This window comes from Musa acuminata, chromosome BXJ1-9 (assembly GCF_036884655.1).
Source record: "Musa acuminata AAA Group cultivar baxijiao chromosome BXJ1-9, Cavendish_Baxijiao_AAA, whole genome shotgun sequence".
Taxonomy (NCBI): domain Eukaryota; kingdom Viridiplantae; phylum Streptophyta; class Magnoliopsida; order Zingiberales; family Musaceae; genus Musa; species Musa acuminata.
Genome location: NC_088335.1, coordinates 46,930,752 through 46,949,876, shown reverse-complemented (window position 1 = coordinate 46,949,876; position 19,125 = coordinate 46,930,752). Strand labels below are relative to the sequence as shown.

Sequence of the window (19,125 nt, the reverse complement as noted above, 5' to 3'; positions counted from 1 at the left end):
AGAAAATCACCTTTCACATGTCCCTTCTCATAAACAATAATTTATGAAAGATAATTCAATCATGTGTACATTTAATACCATGTGTATATTCAATAGGTTGGCGTAGAAAATAAAAATAAAAAATTTCAATCACTCTTCACCTGTCGCTCCTCATGGACAATAGATTGGTATAGAAAATATAAAAAATAAAAAAATTTAATCACTCTTCACCTGTCTTCCCCCATGGACAATAGTTTATGGGAGATGATTCGAACGTACGTTTTTCTTATCATTCATATGAATAAAATGTTAAAATGAGACATTAGAGTAGTTAAAAACTATTACGATCATATATAAAAGTTAACCCTAAGCACTATACCAAACGATTCTCTTTTTGAAAAAAAATCCATATTCTAAAAAATAATTTGGATTAACTTGAATGTTTTGGAGGGATCAAATCAAAAAACTTCTTTCGACATCGATCTTAATGCAAGCGATATATTGGAAGATCGGACCTCCCACCATGGAGCTATCTCAATATCATCTCAGATTCACTCAAGAACCATCTCGAAACTATTTCGGAGGCTCTTACACTTTTAGATTTGGACCATGTCAGATTGACTCGATCGTCATCGATAATTTTTCCAATATTATTATAATATCTATTTTTAAAATATTTATTTTATTTTTTTATAATTGTATAAATATCTCTAGTTAATTTCCATAGTTAATTGTCTTTGTACTAACGCAAGATCTCACTGCGAGACTCCATCATCTCTATATTGTTGCTCCCATCGCAAGACCCTTATCATCTCTCGTTATATCGATCATGGAACCCTCCTCTCTCTTCTCTCCTCACCGGAGCTCCCCAACCTGAGCCCCCGCTGATGGTACGTATTGCCCTCACGCTGCGTCGCCTTATCCACCTAGTATGTACGTTCTGATCAGTAGTCATACATTCAATGGTTGTACGAACTTCTTTGTCTTCGTCGAACACTTGTGCATTCAATGATTCTACTACCTTTCTTGGTACGTTGTGGCTGAAACTTCTGCGACGTATGAGACTTGCAGACCTAATAGTAGCATTGCCGGAGGTACTCGCTAGAAGAATTCAGTAACGCCGACGTCTTTATTTATGATGAGGGCAAGAGACGCAATCGATCACCTTCGAGATTGGAACAGCCACGAGCCGTTCCCACGGATCGGAGGCAACCACTGATGGAGGCGACTTTGGAGCGGAGCGTGCAGCGTCGTTGTCGATGCTGGACGATTGATGACGAGGTGGGGTAACGCACTGTCTGGGTGCTCACTTGAAACACTTGGGTGGTGCATAGACATTGACGTGCAATGAAAAAGCACGAACAAAGAGAGTTCAAAGCTTGATAGAGAATAACAAATGGTGGTGGGACTTTATAGAGGAGGAATATGGAACAATGGAAATAAAACATCGATTTGATTCGGTATCTGATCTGCTCCTTTTAATCCATCCGACAAGAACAAACTATAATTTGCGGCATTGGAAAACAAATTTATTATTACTTGGAAAAAAAAGAGTTAAAATAAGATTTACTTTTAAATTAATTAAAAACATATCTAAAATATTAGTATGATGATGATGAAGGATTGAAGGTTCCTAATCTTATCTAATAAATTTTATCTTAATACTTATTTTTAGTCTTATAAATGTCTTTATTAGAACCACAGAGAGTGTTGAAGTACTGAAATAATAGTTTTCAGCTTTCCTTTTCATTATATTTTTTCTCACTGGGCAGAAACTTTGATTGTTTCTGACAAAGATAAAGGTGCCATTGCAACTTTAATACTTCAGACTGCATGAAGGCATATTTCACTTTCATCTTGGGGTGTTAGCCATCTGAACAAAAATCTGAAAAGGATGCACACCTGAGTTCTTTGTTTTACTTTTGTTTACATTAGCACAAAGATCTGATTTATGGATCCAAATATTAGCAGCATAGTCTTTATTGTTCAGCTCTGCTCCTTTCACACTCGCCAAAGGCATCTCCATTGCTTTGAGTGCACGGAAAGAAAGGAATTGAATGTTTTGCTGATACGCCTCACCGGAAGGGTGGGTAGAGGCTATAATCCAAGTGTTCTAAGACTCTTGGAGGACTTGTAAGGTTAGAAATTTACTTACTTGCTTACTTACTTCTCCATTAATATAATTTCAAGAACAACGTGATCATTATCTAACTCAGCAAATAATACAATTAAAGGTTCACATCATCAATATTAATCGCAGTTCGATTCAAATCAGAACCGATTTCATGACGGTTGATCGATGATTCGATTATAATTTCTGATTTTTGAGAATTAAAACCGACAATCTCAGTTTTGATTTAAATTGATAGTTTGTAATTAAAAATAAATATATGTGATTTTTTTCTTATTTTAAATTATATTTAATTAAAATAAAAAAATAAGGCCGTCCATCATAAAGAATCTTATCACTTATTTGAGGTATTAATACTGTTTCATTTTTGGCCACTTATTATTATTTTTCTTTTAGAGGGAGGATTTATCAAGTTGATTTTTACTCCAACAATTATACTCACTTTCTTTTTCTACTTATTAAATATTTTTTTTTGTAAAAAAAAACTAATTTCATCCTTAACAATAATTATATTTCTTTGTTGAAAAAGCACCATAAGAGATTATCCCACTATACGAATAACCAATATGCTTAAGGACTCAATCAAGAAGCGACTCTAAATCTCTTCGTCTTCGATAATATTAACTACCACCACAAAGACCAAAGATAGCCAACTACTCTTTTGTCGGTCAAACACACATAAATCATGTCAACAACCATTACCTCAAAACCTACATCACCAGAACACTTCACGTACCCTTCCATCGACATTGAAATCAAAGGCACTAACCTTAGCAATTCGATCCGAATCGAAGAAAAATACCTAAAGTAATTGATACGAAGATAATGCCATGATTTAATGCCTACTTAGCCCTTTTATGCCCACAGGAGTACTAATATTCAGATAAGAGCCAATAAGCGACTAATCCAAATTATATTAGAATTATGCTTATATTATTATATTAAAAGTAAAATTTGAAAGACCTCTGAAATCCTATTTAGATTCTAATCGGCTTCCGAAAGCCCTACCATTGTTGTAGTACAACATTGACCTGTTATTTTGAGGATGATAGTTTGCAGAATATCCAAAGAATCAAAATGATTTATATAATTTTTGACAGAATTATAGATAATGAAAACACTGAGAGTTTTATTACTCAACTTTTGAAATGATACTCTTAAATTTCAAACTCAAACATAAGTAGGTCAATATCATTTTATATATCAACTTGTAACATTATTGGATATCTGTTTTATCAAAGGTGTATGAAGGGAAAATTCTCATAAAAATATAATTAACTTCAGGCATAGACAAATACAAGAATGATGATACAAGAATAAAAGAATGATAATTTATTTGCCTATTCCTTTCTTTGCTTTGTAATCTGCCCAATATATCTACAGGAAGAAGCTACAGTTGATTGCAAATGCAGTCGCAGGAGGCGAGCTATGTTGATGTCACCTCCTCCAAGCTCGAAGTCGAGAGCCGTTTCACCAGTCGATCCAACGCTTCCTTCATCCACGACTGGTTGCACTCCGCCATTGCTTCTGCTACGTTGATCTGTTTCACCAGGTCAAAATGAGCAACTCGATCGGACACCGAACCTCGTCGTCTTATAATGGAAACACAAGTGAAGAAGAAGAAGCTTCTCTTGTACTTACCCATTTCCGAGTTCGCACAGATTTCTCAGGCCAGTAGTACAGCTCCTCCGTAACATTCAAAGGGAACATGACAGCCTCATGAATCTTATCATGGCTTTTGCTCTTGTATCTCCATTTGCCAAGACTATCCTGTGATCATGAAATGTATACACTGTTACTTTTGCTTCCAACTTCAAGAAGATAGGAAGAGAGAGAGAGAGAGAGAGAGAGAGAGTTTGATTAAGGAGGTGTGCAGAACAGACCTCTACGAGTCCTTGCACTCCAGCTTCCTCAAATGCCTCACGACGAGCTGCTTGTGTTATCGTCTCATCAACCTCCCAACCTCCCTATATAAACGATGACAGAAAAGACATTGAGTGCAAGTGGATCGTCAAAAGAAGGGACAGAAAAAAAGAGGAAGGAACGGTGCACACTCTTTTCTCTTTGCTTATCACACCAAGTATTTTTCTTAGGGTTTACATGTTTAGATGCACGTTAGCGAATTCCTTGGTTACATCTACCTTCGGGAACATGATTTCTTCTCTCGTCTTCTGGGAGGTGACAACAAGAACCTCGACGACTTGATTGATGTTATGTTCACATATCCTATCAATCTTCTTGACCTTGTAGGGAATGCACCTGCTCGAACAAAACAAGACATATTAGGCGAATATTACATCGTAGAGGAGATTTAATGCATTTTGTGACATATAACTAATTAATTGACTGCTCATGGAGGAATTGATGTCAAACTAATCGATTAACTACTCATGTTATGGCTAATAAATTTTGTGGTCTTTGGAGGAATTCGTATCCTTGTGACTTTGAATCCTTTAGTTTGTGGTAAACGCGAACAGAGTTGTTTTGAGAAAGGAAAACTTATTACTTGCCACGAGGACCACACACGATTGGCATAAGAACGAGGCAAATGATGTATGCTTGGCTAACGATCATTCAAGATTCCATTTCTCTTTCGTAATCATTGAGCAAAATGAATCGATCAGAGTTATTTTCTGGAGAAAACAGATGCATCAGGATTCGGAATCAAGATGAGTCACGATTCCCGTCTTCCCATCGATTAGGGAGAGAACAGCTAAAAGAGCTTGAAACTTTTGAGACCTAAGAAGATGAAAACGCACCCGACGATAAGACGTTTCCCGCAGCTGGTGTAGCGCTGCAGCTGCCTTCCTTGCCGAGACACCAAAGAGACCATCTTCTTCTTCTTCTTCTTCTTCTTCTTCTTCTTGTTCCTTGTTCACCTCTTTCTTCCCAAATCGACCACGATGTCTCCCTTCGCAAAACACCAACGACTGGGAACAAGCTGTTCGTCCCAAAAATGGAGCAAGGAAGAGAGGCAGGTGCTGGCCTTTTTCTGTGTTATCCTTTCCAAAGACAGGGATCGAGATAGCTGAGATGCCTTTTGCTGCACTCGCTCTCTCCAAACGGTGAGGTTTATATAGGGGCGAGAGAGAGAGAGGATAGTACCGCCACCGGTAAACGAGTTCCTGTGGAAAGCGTGGCAGCTGAGATGGAGGACAGTGGGCTCGCCGCGGAGAGGGCGAGTGGGAGCAGACACAGTGGGGCCAGGCGTGACTCGCGTGCGTTCCCGCAACGCTTATGGAATCCAACGTCAAATTTTTCCGGCCACCAACCAGTCTCACGTCTTAAACAAGACGACACACGCACTTCCACTGACCACTCCTCGGCGCCATCCACCGATACACGTGTCAGATGCTTTATGAACGATCGAGATGCCTGATGTCAGACACAGAGGCTAGATCTCATCCCCTCGGATCGACACGTAGACTTCAACTCGTCCTAATAATTAAAATACACTATGTTCTTCTCCATTTCTCACAATTGCTAAATGAAGAAGAACAGTGACAAACCAAGACAAATTCCCATTTTCTTCATGCATCACACATAAAACATATAATGGAAGGTGTTCGAGCGTCTCATCCACTCTGTCGGCAGCTCGATGGTCTCACGCTGCACCAGAAAGAAATTAAGGATTTAAATTAAGGTCAACTGAGGTGTGCATAAGGTTTCTCACCATCGTATTGTATTGTATTGTATTGTATGTACATGGGCGAAATGGCATTCACCATTATGATCGTGCTCGAAGAAGGATCTGTTCCTGATTGTATCTTTGCGATGATCTTAGGATGATTTTTTTTATGTCTTTTTGTATTTTTCTAATCTTTCTTCTCGATTTCAATCTTGTTTCGTTGTACTCTTTAATCAAAATGATTTTTATTTAGTCTTGCTCTAACAAATTAAAGAACTTCTTGTTGGAAATATAAGATCAAAGCATCAGCTGAGGACATAAACTATCTAATAGAAGATAAGATTTCTCCAACTATACGAGGAAATCTCTCTATTCTATTGAGGAAAATTTTTTCTCCTAATTTATATAAATAGGAGAGGGAACATGTTAATGTATTGAAGTATTTTCATTTCTTTAATAAAGCTTCTTTTCTTCTTCAATAAAGCTTCTTCATCTTCTAATCTTATTTCTATTCTTTCTATCACTATCCATGTCGAACTCCCAACACAAATTCTGTCATCTATTTGGAGATTATATGTTCCTCGCCACAAGGTAGAATTATATTCATGCGCTGCCTTTGACTGTGGTGGGTTCGTTCGGTACCTCTTGTTGATGATGTGATGTGACCATCATAGGTTGGAGCTTTCCACCCATTTGCTCGAATCTTCGTTGTTGCTCACTTAATTGCGACACTTATCCTCTATACTACGGTAGAATATAATTATTGGGTTTGGCTCTATCCTTTGTCTTGCTCGAATATAATGGTCGAGAAACTCAAACGAAAGTTATCTTTCATTTTCGTTACATTAGATTACATATAAAACATTTAAATATGTATTTTAATATAAGACTCATCACTAATGCTACAACTCACTAGCCATTAAGATAGCTCAATACATGAATGAGACATAATAGATTCGATTAACTTTCTCCGTCACAATTTGATCGACAGACAACCTGACGACAAAATGACCCGATCGATTATAATATAGAAATTTACGTTGTTTAGATTACCTATGAATTCCATTGCATGTAGTCTAACTTCTCTACCTTTAGTCACCTGCGACTAACATTTAATGTGATATTTATCTTTGTGTCAATTCTAACATTTTTGGTTGGAGCTCCCATTCCCTGTTGAAATCAAATTGATTCTACATAAGAATTATGTGAACAAGAAATAACAAAGAAAAAGCAAAGAAAATAAAAATTTTAGTCTTAATTTTATTCACGGTCATCAATTTTTAGGACACTAATACGGTGTCGTTAGCTTCGACATATTGAGCTCGTTTGTGAGAGTTAATTATAAATTATCTCTTGTAATTAATTATCTTTAGTATTTCGAACTTTATACTCTCAAAAATTATATTGAGATCTTTGCACTTTTCCTCATGCAGTTAACGAAAATACCATAGGATTTATCCTTGAGCACTATGTCTGACTTTGATTTATCATTGAACACGTGTAATATTTTCATCAACAAAGTCAAGAGGAGAAATAATGTTAAATATTTTACTTTCATAAATATAGAGATCCTAATATAACTTTTGAAAATATAAAAATCGAAATGCTAAAAATAGTTAATTATAAAGAATAATATATAATTGACCCATTTATGATATATCATTTTTGAGATTATCATGGTATCATTTTCAACATAGATTGCTTTGGATATACTAAGCTCAATTGTCAACCTTTCGTCCGATCTCCATGCAGTAATATATTATTTCTAAGTTTATCTTTTGATATTATTGCATAGTAAGATATTAATCGAGACGATGCAGATCCAACAGTTGATGAGCTCACAGACACATGATCTCCTTGTCTTCGTCAACATGATAAGCTCCTTTGTCAACCCTTATAATCTTTTTCTGTCTCATCTCATTGGCATCGTATCGATTGATTCCATTCAAAGAACAAAGTAAATCAACAATTCACTGCAGGTGTGGCGGAAGACTGAGTTCCAGAAAAAGTACTGTACGTAAGAGCATCTCCATCACAAGGGCGAAGGGACCTCAGTGGGCGCACCGTCCCTCATGCATTCCGCGCCATGCATAGGCTCCGAGGCCGTGACTCATCCGTTTGTTTGGGATAGAAACCTTTCATCCGCCCTTTGATAGCTCTGACAAGCATCATTGCTGATGCAGCAGCTGCTATACGGAGGAAGAAGAAGACTAATGGGTTCCGCGGGGTAGCTGAGGAGCCACGGCAAGCACTCCTGCCATTATCATTGAGCCAAAAGGGCAGACCAACCGGCACTCGCCCATGCTTGTGTCAGAGCCCTCGTCTTTGCTTGCGCTTCCCAGCACCGGCGTGCACATCCAGTTCCCCTTTCACGGGCGACCAACTCCCATCATTAGGATGCCCATTCACTCAAGACCCCAATGACTTCGATCAATAATCTCATCTCGGGATCTCTCACAATGTAGGATGCTCTACGCACGAAAATGTGCTTGACTTGTAATCCTCGATCGAAATCTGTTAGACTGGAATCACGACGAGGATCTAACTTGATTTCGAGTCCAGGATTGATGCAAGAGCTGGGATCGTACTTCTTTCCCCTCTTGAGGACTGATGAGGGGCAAGACGAAGGATGAGGATCTCAGAAGCTGAATCGACTATCCGGAAGGCTTTCGTTCTTGCAACATGCAAGACCATCATTGAATGTATTCCTAACTGGGTGCACTACAGGGTTTTTCGAAGTTAGAAGCGAGGAGAGTAAGAAGAGAGAGAGTGAGAGAGAGAGAGAGAGGAACTCGGTCTATTGCTTACATCTTCCTCGCCGATTCTTTACATCCGTTCTCCCATCATTTATCTTGATGCAAAACTGATGGTCTTCGCTGTGTAATTAATAAGCTTCAATCCTTCTAAATCTATTGCATATCCTATTTTGTTCGTAGATAGCCACCTTTGAGCTAATAATAAAGATAATTAACTATCTTTATTATTTTGATCTTTACATATTTAAATGTTACTTTGATGATTATATGTAACATGAGCTAATTATAAATTACTCATATAGTTAACTATCTTTATTATTTTAATCTTTACATTTTTAAATGTTACATTGCCATTTCATTAAAACATCTAACTTCATTCATCCTAATATCGATAGTTTTATTAATAGAAATATAAAAATAAAGAATAAAAAGATAATTTTAACATCTCAATTAATGATAATAGATGATAACTCTGCTAGGAGTCATAGGTGGCTATTGTGGATAAAGAGAGTGGCGATGAACTATAAAAATCACTATGTATTTGCATCAATGATCCGTTCATTTCTTGACAATTACATCGGTATCAATGTAATTGTTGAGTAGTGAAAGATACGCTCACCATTTGTATTAGTGTCGACATAGATGTAGAGCAGTGAAAGGGTCATTCAACAACTATACAAATATTGACGTAGATGCAGAGCAATCATCATCTCTCGTAATCATTTTTCTCATTCACAACAGCCACTCACGATCCCCAACGACGTTATCATCCACCATCACCGATGTTATTTGTAATCACCCATTGAAATGTTAAAATTATTGTTTTACCTTTTATTTTTATGATTCCATTGGTAAAACCGATAACGTCAGGGTAAATGGACTTAGATGTTTTTTTTTTATAATTATAAATATATCGATATAACTTTTTAAACATAAGGATCATGATATTAAATATAACTAACTACAAGAATAATTTATAAGATAATCTATAATTAGCCCTATAACATGATGTGAGCCTATTATATGTGGATGTTTGAGAAGAAAATTGATCTTCCATAAGAAAGTAAATCTTTTTGCCCTTTTATAGATAGTGTCTTCCATAAGAAAATTGATCTTTTCTTTACTACAAAATATAAGATCAAGCATATACAATTAAAAAAAATTAGAATTTCAAATACATAATAGTATACATTAAAACATTGTTGATGATATACGTAACTCATATAACTTTAAATTTCATCCAATATATTTGAAGGTATTAGCTAATCTATTAGGTAAAGTTTATTATAAGATCCTATATCATTCTAATTTATCCTTTGTAAAAAAAAATAAAAAATAGATATATAAAACTCATGTTAAAATTATCCACACACATTAAGGCAAAAAAAAAATCTATCAGATTAAGGGACCACAAATAATTGGTTCAATGGAACAAAATAAAGTGCTTTATATTTGTCTTGTGTGTTTATCCGGAGATGTGCATAAACGAATCTTTCTATTATGAATAACCTTTTTAACTCAATTAGTCATCACTTCATGTTGTTTTTACTGTTCAAGTCTAAAAAAATAATAATAACAAGAAATTCTAAACTTTTCTTGTCCGTTCGATTATATTAAGATATGAAATCGAACAAAGTGCAAATCCTAATCACAAGTCTTATTCTTTTTGTCGGCTTCAGGAGATCCTCAAACAAAAGAAAATGCTCCAACAAGTGTCATACATATAAAGAAATGAAATTATGGGAATCTACATGCATAATACCCCATATTTTTCAAAAAGTAGAAGCTAAATAAGATAAAAAGAAGAGCAAAAATTATAAAGTTGAACAATATCATAATATTGACTGTGTTTGGTTGATTAACCAATAAAAGATTATAGATCAAGGTTCGTCGTATCGTATCGTACTGACGTTTCGACTCGAGCTCGGTACGGTACGGTACATCAGGACATACCGAGCGATACACTCTAGTGTACCGAACAATTTTATACTTTTTCATACTGTAGCAGTACTATAGTATAGTACTGTAGCATTGTTATAGTGCTACAATATAATACTGTAACACTGTAGCAGTACTGAGCAGTCCGTATATCGGTAACCTGTCGGACCGGTACGTACCACCCAGTACGGGCGGTACGTTTCGGTTTGACAGACCTTATTATAGATTATAAAAAAAATTATAATGGAAATAAAAAAATTAGAAGGATAATATTTAAAATAAAAAGATTTTCGACATCAATATTTAACTTAAATTTATGGTATATATATATATATATATTTTTTTTTTTTTCAAATCTTATGAACTCGGATAAAAGAAAAAAAGAAAGAGAAATTAATATTTATTGTGGTTGTGGTGTTATGGTATGGAAATAGAAAGAGACAAAAGCCCTACTTGTGCATCATGCAAATAAGCCCTACTGCTTTTGGACTGCTAACCGCTTTGCAGGGCAAGTGGCCGCTCTCTCAAGCAACAGCAAGGCTGTTTCCGTCATTTCGTGCGACACTCCTCTCATTACTTCGGCGTCGACCCCTCTCCTTCTTCCCTCCGGAAGAAGCTTTTCGACAGAGCGACATGGATCGGGACACCGACCTCTTCCCTTCGTCTCCCTCCAACTCCTCCCTTTCCTCCTCCGATCTCGACACCGAGGTACGCATAAGCGGCGGAGATCTCACCTGTCGAGTTTGGCTTTTCCGATACTGACGCTCGTATCTCTTGGTAATGACGCAGTCGACGGGGTCCTTCTTCCCCGACCGGAGCACCACGCTGGGAACCCTGATGGGCGTCACCTTCCCCGAGGCCTCCGCCAGCCCGGCGAGGCTGCCGTCGCGGCGGGACCACGGCCTTGGCGGAGGTGGAGGCGCCTCGGGCGACGCAGGGAGGAGGACGAAGCCGAGGGCGGCGGAGCGGCGGCGGCGGCGCCACCGGGGGCGGAGCGGGTGGTGGCGGCTTTGCCGGGACGACATGGCGGGACCGACCTCGCTGGGGGAGTTCCTCCAGGTGGAGCGGCGGATGGCGGGCGTTGAGGTGGCGGACGGGCACTACGTGTTCGGCGGCGCCGCTCACGGGGGAGGCCCCCCGGAGCACGTGGCGGTGGGCGGCGGGCCGCTGTTCGCGGACGGGAGGGTCCTGCCGCCGGCCCCTCCGGCTGAGCGCCGGCGGCCGCAGCAACGGCAGCAGCAGCAGCGGGCGGAGTCGGTTGGGCGGCTCCCCGTGCTGCTCCTCACCGGGATCTGTAGCGGTGGAGACGGGTAGACTCGTCATTTTCAAGCGGATGCATAAAAAATAAAATAAACCATATTCGCGTGTTGTTTTCTCCCCAAATTTTACACTCATTTTGTTTGCTTTTACCTTTTTATTTTCTTTATTTATTTTGGTTGTGACGTAAGAAAAAAAAGAAAGAAAAAGAGGAATTGTGATGTCGGTGGATTGGATCCAAAGAGCGGAGTACTAACTGGACAATATTGTAATTACAAAGAGATTCTCTTTGTGTGTGTCTTGATGCTGTTGTAATGGATATCAGTACACATCTCATTGATCTCATCCCAAACATACTTTCATCTTCTGTTGTCCAAAAGTATAATTATGGAGTATAAATACATGTACATATATACACATATTTAAGTGATCATAACAGAATGTGAGCATTGAATACCCAAAAAAAAATCAAAAGAAATAGCTTTACCGAGTCAGCTCATTTGGGGGTAACATCATTAATGCACGAGTTGACCAGAGGCCGTCTCTCTGTTTGAAGTGTCCGCTTGAACTCGTATAAATGGAGACTTAATGTGGCTTACAGGCAGTGCTTCCATGAACGTGAAGTTGGATGGTTGTCACTTTCATGGCATGTTGGAGTTATGGTTGATTCCATCGATCTTATCTCCATTCGCGTCTCTACTGGTTCTGGTTGCAGGCTTATGCTCAAATATAGCCCAAGCCTACATCTTATGACTGCTTATGACAAAGTTAGAAATCAGATCTAGCATTGTTGATCATGAAATGCCCAGTTGTATGTGCACCGAAGAGGCTTTCCCTCTTTGTTTAGTACTTTGACCAGCAATTCTGCTTTGATTTCAACCATAATATGTGTTGGTCATCTAAATCTTTGCAAGAGAAGGTGTGTGTTCTCATTAGTTTATAGGCATTTCCATTCCTTCTATGCTCTTACACTTGATATATTTTATCGCTTGGTTTGGATCAAATTTATATCGGACTGCAGGTACTTAAAGGTAACGTTTCTGATAGGCTAATGTTTGTGGGCCATGGCCACGCCTTCACCGAACTGTGGGCTCGGTCGTGACCCTTCCCACGAGCAGTCCGAACCCCACCCAACTCCTCTCTCCTCACTACCCACTCTCCTCGTCCGACAGGTGACGGTGGCTCCCACCCTCCATGTCGGAAAATAACCCCCGCCTTTCCGTGGTTTTCGTCCATCGCCTTCCCACAGAGGAATAAATAAGAAAGAGAAAAATGAACAAAAAAAATCCACGCAGGACTAAATTACCATTCGTTCAATATAGTGGGCCCCTGCCGGCCTTCCAATCATAAATTATTCCTACCAATACGCAAGTCGCACGACACGGCCCGTTTTCCACGTCTTGGGTGAGTGGCTTTGCGAGCCAGTTGATACCTCCTCGCCCTTCTTTTCCGGTTGGTAGTAGAACAGCGGTCCCCACCACCAACAGTCTGCAACAAAACTACTGTAAGGAGCCCAACAAACGACTTCATGAAATGTGAATCCGTTAGCGATATTTTCTATCTATGTGTATCCAAAATTGAGATAATGAACACACGATCCGATTGAAACGGATCAATAGGCGACGCGGTGGCATTCCGGTAAATTTCGGCCGGTCGCTTGTCACTATCATCTAATTTCTGTCTGGTATCTCGATGCTCGGATGAATCCCAAGTTCCAAGTCCTTGGCCAGAGGACGGAAGAGGGCAGAGGAGACGGAGGAGGAACTCCTGACACCGCGTCGCCCGCGAGCGCCGCTCCCACCGTCTTCGGTCGATCGATCTATCTACTCCTCGGTCTTGGGTCCTCGTGGAATGCTCCATCGCCGCAGCCGCCGCGGCCGCAGCATCGCGCGATGAGAGGGGCGGCTAAGAAGGCGGCGTCGGAGGAGCTGGAGCGGCGCAGTCAGTACCTGAGCTCGCTCGTCCAGCGGACGAAGATCATGGGCGACAACGCCGCCGCTGCCGCCGATCACGACAAGAAGGAGGTGGTGGAGGCGACGGCGGCCAAGCCGGAGAGAAGGGAGCAGCTCCGCCAGTGGTCCCAGCAGCGGATGCAGGAGAAGGAGGTGGTGGAGGAGAGCCGGGAGAAGAAGAAAGGCGTCGGAGATGGAGATCGCTGTGTTGGCGACGTTCGCGATCCGCCCCAGGGACAGCAGCAGCAGCAGCAGAAAGAGGAGGAGATGAACGTGAAGGTCAGGGCTGCCGACATGTCGCTTGCGTTGCAGAAGCATGCGTTCCGGTGCGCCCGCGAGACGCTGACGTCCATGCCTAAGCTCGAGAGCAAGCGGCTCGCCCTCGCCCTCAAAAAGGCACGCCCCCGTCCCTCGATGCCTTCTTTCCCATATCGAAATAGTGGATCTATTAGAATTATTTATTTCTCTTTCTTAAAATGGGCTTTGGTTCCGCTTCGTTCTGCTTTTAGTGTTAGACATTTCTCGATCGCGCCGAAGCGGCTTACATTGATTTTTCATCTCAAACAAATCTTGAACATCTTCTTTTTTATCTTCAAGTTGGCTAAATACTCTTTGTTCTTCTCACGGTCTCTTATAGATTCCTGACAGTCATGTTTTCACCTAATCAAATCATATATGTTGGTCTACCTGTATCGTTGTGGTTTAATATCTCAACCAAGGAATCGAAAGTAGGGTGGAACCAAGTATGCCCAATTCAGATATTTTGTGGTCATTCCTAGCTAAAAGGTTGAGAAAGTTCCTTAATTGAATAAGTCAAACTGATTAAATGACTCAAGGAACACAGAATGGATGCAAAACAGAGACCCTTTGGATAAACGCTACTTCTATTTGATAGCTGACTAGTTACAATGGAAAATGAATCCGTAAGACTTTTACCGGTAGAACACAAAAGGTAAAAAAAATGCTTTATCTGAATGAAGTGCTGATCCTTGGTTTAGTTGTTCATATCCATTTTGTTCAATCACATTACAGGCATTTTAATTATTTTTTTCTAATTATTGGATGCATAACCTGACTTTTTATCTTCGCACCTAGGATCTCTTTCGTAATTGGTTGGAAGTCAATTGCAATGCATATGTCTTGTCAAAGTTTGTGCATCCCATTTACAATCCAAAATCCCCATCTTTGTGTTTGATTTGGACTAAACTCATCTTTCGTGGTGAACCTGCCCTTTCTGTTCAAGGGCCCCAGTTTTCTTGGAATGATTTAATGATCAAGATTAGTCGACTTCTCGAAGAAAATTACCTCTATCATCCTTCCTACTTTTGCTTATTTCTGTCACTCTTGCTGGAATTTTAATCTGGCTATAGTGATGTTCCTGTTTGAAGCTCAAATTTCCCTTAATTTGTTTGGTTTCTCTACAAAAATTCGCCGGCAAGATTGTGATCCACTTGCTAACATTAGGTTTTCTGATTGTTTTAATAATCAGTATTTACCGATTTGAGTAAGGACATTATCAGAGAATATGGTCCAGAACCAGCCGGTATTTAACTTTTTAATATTTTCTTTGGTTGACACCCAGACAGTATGGGTCTACACTGATACTGTACTAGTCCAGTAGAATACTGAAACTGGTACTGAATCAAGATTTAAAACCTTTCTTTCAGGTTTGTCTTCTGATCAATCAGTTGGAAGCAAATTTTGATCTTCATATGTATGACATGTGACCCCTCTCTTGGACTTGAAGGACGTGACCATGAAAATTGTGGTGTGATTTGAAATGTTATAAGTTATAGAAGTTGTCAACAATAAGACATTAAAGCAATCATCAAGCTTCCAGCCAGATATTGCAATGAAGGTGTGAATTGTGGGCATAGCATCTCAATATATGGGTTTACTTTCACCTAACATGACACTTGATTTCAGTATGTTAACTACAAATATGAGTAGTGGCCATCTATAAGCACAATCTGATAAACCCAACAATTCTACTATTTGATTTATTTTTTTTCATTTTTTAGCAACACTACAAGCTTTGTTTAATTGAACACCTACTGAAATTGTTGTATCCTTAGATTGTCTAGAAAATTTTGAGGGTTCCTCTTTTGGCTTAGAAGCAAGAAGCCTCCATACATGTTGGTCTTGAACTCCAAGCCTGCTGTATATAAGTTCCTATTTTTATAATGCAACATTTCCTTTGCATATCTTGTTGGTCAAATTATAGATTAATTTGGCCATTGTGTTACACATCTGTTATTAGTTTCTTTGTATTTTATAATTTAGCAAGCATGTTGTATTTTCGTTAGACTTATAATTAGAGGGCTTTGATGTATAGTGCAATAATGGTGATAGACATCAAATTTGATGATTGTAGTGAAAAGATTAACAGCATTGTCTCCTTTATTTCACATGTACTGTTAAATCTTATGGTTCATGGTAGACAATCTGAGACACCCAACAATGACATCACTGAGATGGTCAAAGTAGAAGCAACTAACTTTGATGGTAGACAGGAACCAAAAGCTTTAATTGATTGGTGTGGATGACTATTTTCATTGGTATGACATGTCATAAGGCCGTCAAGTATAATTTGCCAAAATGAAACTCATGGGCCAAGCCAAACTCCTTTCGATCAATGTTGAAAGACAACCTCAATGTTCAAGTCAAGATCCAACAAAATACTGGGATACAATAAAAGAAAAAGATAGAAGTATATCCTAGTGTTCAAGAGATTGCTTGTCAAACCATCTTACGATCTTGAAGTGGATTAAAGAATGAAAGTAGAAAAGTGTTAATCTCACATGGCCTACGTATATAAAGCTCACATTTCTATGAGGTTTGGTCCTCAAGCCGGAGAGTTAATCTCATGTGGAATCACTGAAAATGATAGGCCTCGAAGAATTACACTGCAATCACTATAACTTGATTTAGCGATTAAACTTGTGATTGTTGCTAAGATAATAAAGGAAAAGCCATTACTGTAGATTATTTAAACAAAGCAGCGGCACTGTTTGTTGCTTTAACTACCACAAGTCAGATATTTTGCACGTGAATGTCCATCGAGAGCCTTCATATAGGAAATGATTTTGAAGATGAAGAGATAGTCTACGAAGAGTTAGATCACGTTCCTAAATAAATTGTTAGTGATGAAGATCACTTAGCTGATGAAAACAGTGTTGAACCACTTACTATCATGAAATGCATCTTAACCATGCCTAACAACAAGGGATAACCCATCTGGTGGTGGAGACTGATTCATACAACTTAGTGGAGATCATTAACAAAGATAAAGATCCACCTTGGAAGCTTTTCAACTTGTGCAAGGACATTCAAATTCTGTCTGAGAAGTTTGAAGCAGTCATCTTCAAACATATCTTCAGAGAAGCAAACCGTGCAGCAAACTGGATTGTGTGGTTTGCTAGGACATCCATGTCCACCTTTTTGGTGGTAAGAAATCTTCCTCCTGATTTGTGTAATGTTGTTACCTCTGATGCAGAGGGTTCTGTTCACTTCAGATGTTTGAGATTGTAAAGTAATCTTCTTTTTTTGGAAAAAAAAAAACCACGCCTTTCATAGAGGATGATTACAGAATTATCAATATTTTTCACATATATATCAAAGTAGATGATAAGAGTTGTAAGATGATCATTGATGAGGTAATAGTACAAATGTTGTATCTAGGGGGCTTCATGAGACCTTACAAAACTAATTGTTTCATGGTTCCACCACGGTCACCTCGGACCAGCTAAATAAGCCAATGATAACCTACTAGCACATTAATCAAAAACCCTTAACATGCCTCAAAGGAAATTTGGAAGGATAGATTACCTACTTCCTTGGGTGTATTGACAAGATGGCACTTCATCCTAGAAGTGACTACAGTTTTTTCAACTTTGTTAGACTTTGAATCATCTTTTAGGCCATGGGAATAAGGAGGTGGAATTTGACTTTGGACTAGAGACCTGGAACATGATGTACATAGGAAAATGTTTGGATGAGTTAATTGTCGATGTCTAATCCTGAGAAGGACACATCCAATATATAGTGTGTTCATTCAAAAATGTTTCAAGGGATTTGCTTTAAAGGTTTTAAATGAAAAGAAAAACAAAGAACAAAAAGGTCCATAGTTGTTCAGAAAAATTGTTCACACCTTACAGAAAGATCATCTGATGTTTTCTTTTCTGTTTGCAGGAATTCGACTCAACATATGGTCCAGCTTGGCACTGTATAGTTGGAACAAGCTTTGGGTCCTACGTCACGCATTCCCTGGGAGGTTTCTTGTACTTCTCCATCGATAAGGTCTACATTCTCCTTTTCAGGACAGCTGTCGAGCCAGTAGATCGTTGAAGATTATATTTCAATCAATTATTTAGTAGTTCTTAGTGAGTATAGATGCTTGAGACGTTGTAGCAGCAGACATGCAGAAAATGATCCTGTAAAATTGTAATGCATATGAAGACATGTAAGCATTGCCTGTTTCCCCTTTTGTGTCTATTTAAATCACTACTGTTGATGTTTTTCTTGAGATTCAACACTTGCTAAAGGCATCTCCCATATCAGGTTAATGCAGGTTCAGATTTCTGTTCTCACTCTTGGCCTTGGTATTTCATTTCACAGCTCCATGAAATCCTTAATTATCTTCACCTTGTGCCTGTCCAGTTTGTGATCTTGCTGCTCAATTTTTAGCTTCTTTTGAATCATTTTATATCCCATCTATTTGCAGTGAATTTTGAAGTCAAATGTAATTTCTGTTTCTTATAGATATAGATTATCTCATCCAGTTATATAGGATTAGTATGGTTTTTATATTTTAAAAAGTAACATTGAGATTTTTATATTTATAAATATAAAATATTTAATTTTAATTTTCCTCGTATAAAAAGTAGCATTGTGATTGAAATGGATAAAAAGATAATTTTATATAAATTTTTGGCATTAGCGAGAATGCATGGGTGCATTGTAAGTTAATTCGTCGTATATTTATTTGCTCATTCTCTTTGTGTCTTTGCTCTTGTCAACATTATTTTGACGGAGGAAGAACTTCTACACATGGTTGGCGACATACGTCGATGTTCTCATCTTGGCTTAAGGGATGTCATGTTTTTGCTCTTCTCCCTTGTTTTGGGCAATCGATTATTGGCGATGTCACGTGTTGCCATCGAACTTATCATTGCTCTTATTGTCGTCCTGTCACGAACTTAGCTGGTTTTGCCTAGGTCATGTGGCACCCTTGTATGTCCGTCCGCAAAAATCAACCTCCTATGACATCTTAGGACCTACAAAAGAGAAAACGGATTAGTGAAAATGTTTCACTCAAGATTCATAAGCAACCATTTTACCAAATACTTTATAGACAATATAAATTATAGTCATAGACTTCATAAGCTCTGAACGATTACACAATAAATGGTCCAATATGGTGCACTACAAACCGAAATGTCCACAAGTGCTCACATAACACAACCTTCGTTTATAGGCCTAAAT

General features: G+C 38.8%; 3 protein-coding genes across 3 annotated transcripts; 2 read left to right on the top strand and 1 right to left on the bottom strand.

Moving 5' to 3' along the window:
• Positions 1-3,356: 3,356 nt before the first annotated feature.
• On the bottom strand, positions 3,357-5,173 carry LOC135594413 (nudix hydrolase 21, chloroplastic-like). Its single transcript, XM_065084788.1, has 5 exons — positions 4,870-5,173; positions 4,252-4,369; positions 3,994-4,077; positions 3,752-3,880; positions 3,357-3,650 (listed from the first exon to the last, which is right to left on the bottom strand). The coding sequence occupies exons 1-5, from the start codon at positions 4,941-4,943 to the stop codon at positions 3,537-3,539; spliced, it is 519 nt and encodes a 172-aa protein (XP_064940860.1). The 5' UTR covers positions 4,944-5,173; the 3' UTR covers positions 3,357-3,536.
• Positions 5,174-10,887: 5,714 nt separating this feature from the next.
• LOC103999176 (uncharacterized protein At3g17950) lies at positions 10,888-12,041 on the top strand. The gene is made up of 2 exons (XM_009420842.3): positions 10,888-11,140; positions 11,222-12,041. The coding sequence occupies exons 1-2, from the start codon at positions 10,895-10,897 to the stop codon at positions 11,744-11,746; spliced, it is 771 nt and encodes a 256-aa protein (XP_009419117.3). The 5' UTR covers positions 10,888-10,894; the 3' UTR covers positions 11,747-12,041.
• A 1,318-nt stretch (positions 12,042-13,359) lies between these two features.
• On the top strand, positions 13,360-18,230 carry LOC103999174 (uncharacterized). The gene is made up of 2 exons (XM_009420841.3): positions 13,360-14,037; positions 17,833-18,230. The coding sequence occupies exons 1-2, from the start codon at positions 13,390-13,392 to the stop codon at positions 17,986-17,988; spliced, it is 804 nt and encodes a 267-aa protein (XP_009419116.2). The 5' UTR covers positions 13,360-13,389; the 3' UTR covers positions 17,989-18,230.
• Positions 18,231-19,125: the final 895 nt, after the last annotated feature.

Bases quoted from the DNA above. Each gene is read 5' to 3' on its own strand.
- LOC135594413 (XM_065084788.1), bottom strand. From the start codon at position 4,943: ATGGTCTCTTTGGTGTCTCGGCAAGGAAGGCAGCTGCAGCGCTACACC. The intron at 4,370-4,869 runs GTGCGTTTTCAT...TTGTTCGAGCAG, and splicing joins GGGAAACGTCTTATCGTCGG to GTGCATTCCCTACAAGGTCA. The intron at 3,651-3,751 runs GTAAGTACAAGA...CTGGTGAAACAG, and splicing joins CTGTGCGAACTCGGAAATGG to ATCAACGTAGCAGAAGCAAT.
- LOC103999176 (XM_009420842.3), top strand. From the start codon at position 10,895: ATGCAAATAAGCCCTACTGCTTTTGGACTGCTAACCGCTTTGCAGGGC. The intron at 11,141-11,221 runs GTACGCATAAGC...GTAATGACGCAG, and splicing joins CCTCCGATCTCGACACCGAG to TCGACGGGGTCCTTCTTCCC.
- LOC103999174 (XM_009420841.3), top strand. From the start codon at position 13,390: ATGAATCCCAAGTTCCAAGTCCTTGGCCAGAGGACGGAAGAGGGCAGA. The intron at 14,038-17,832 runs GCACGCCCCCGT...TTCTGTTTGCAG, and splicing joins TCGCCCTCGCCCTCAAAAAG to GAATTCGACTCAACATATGG.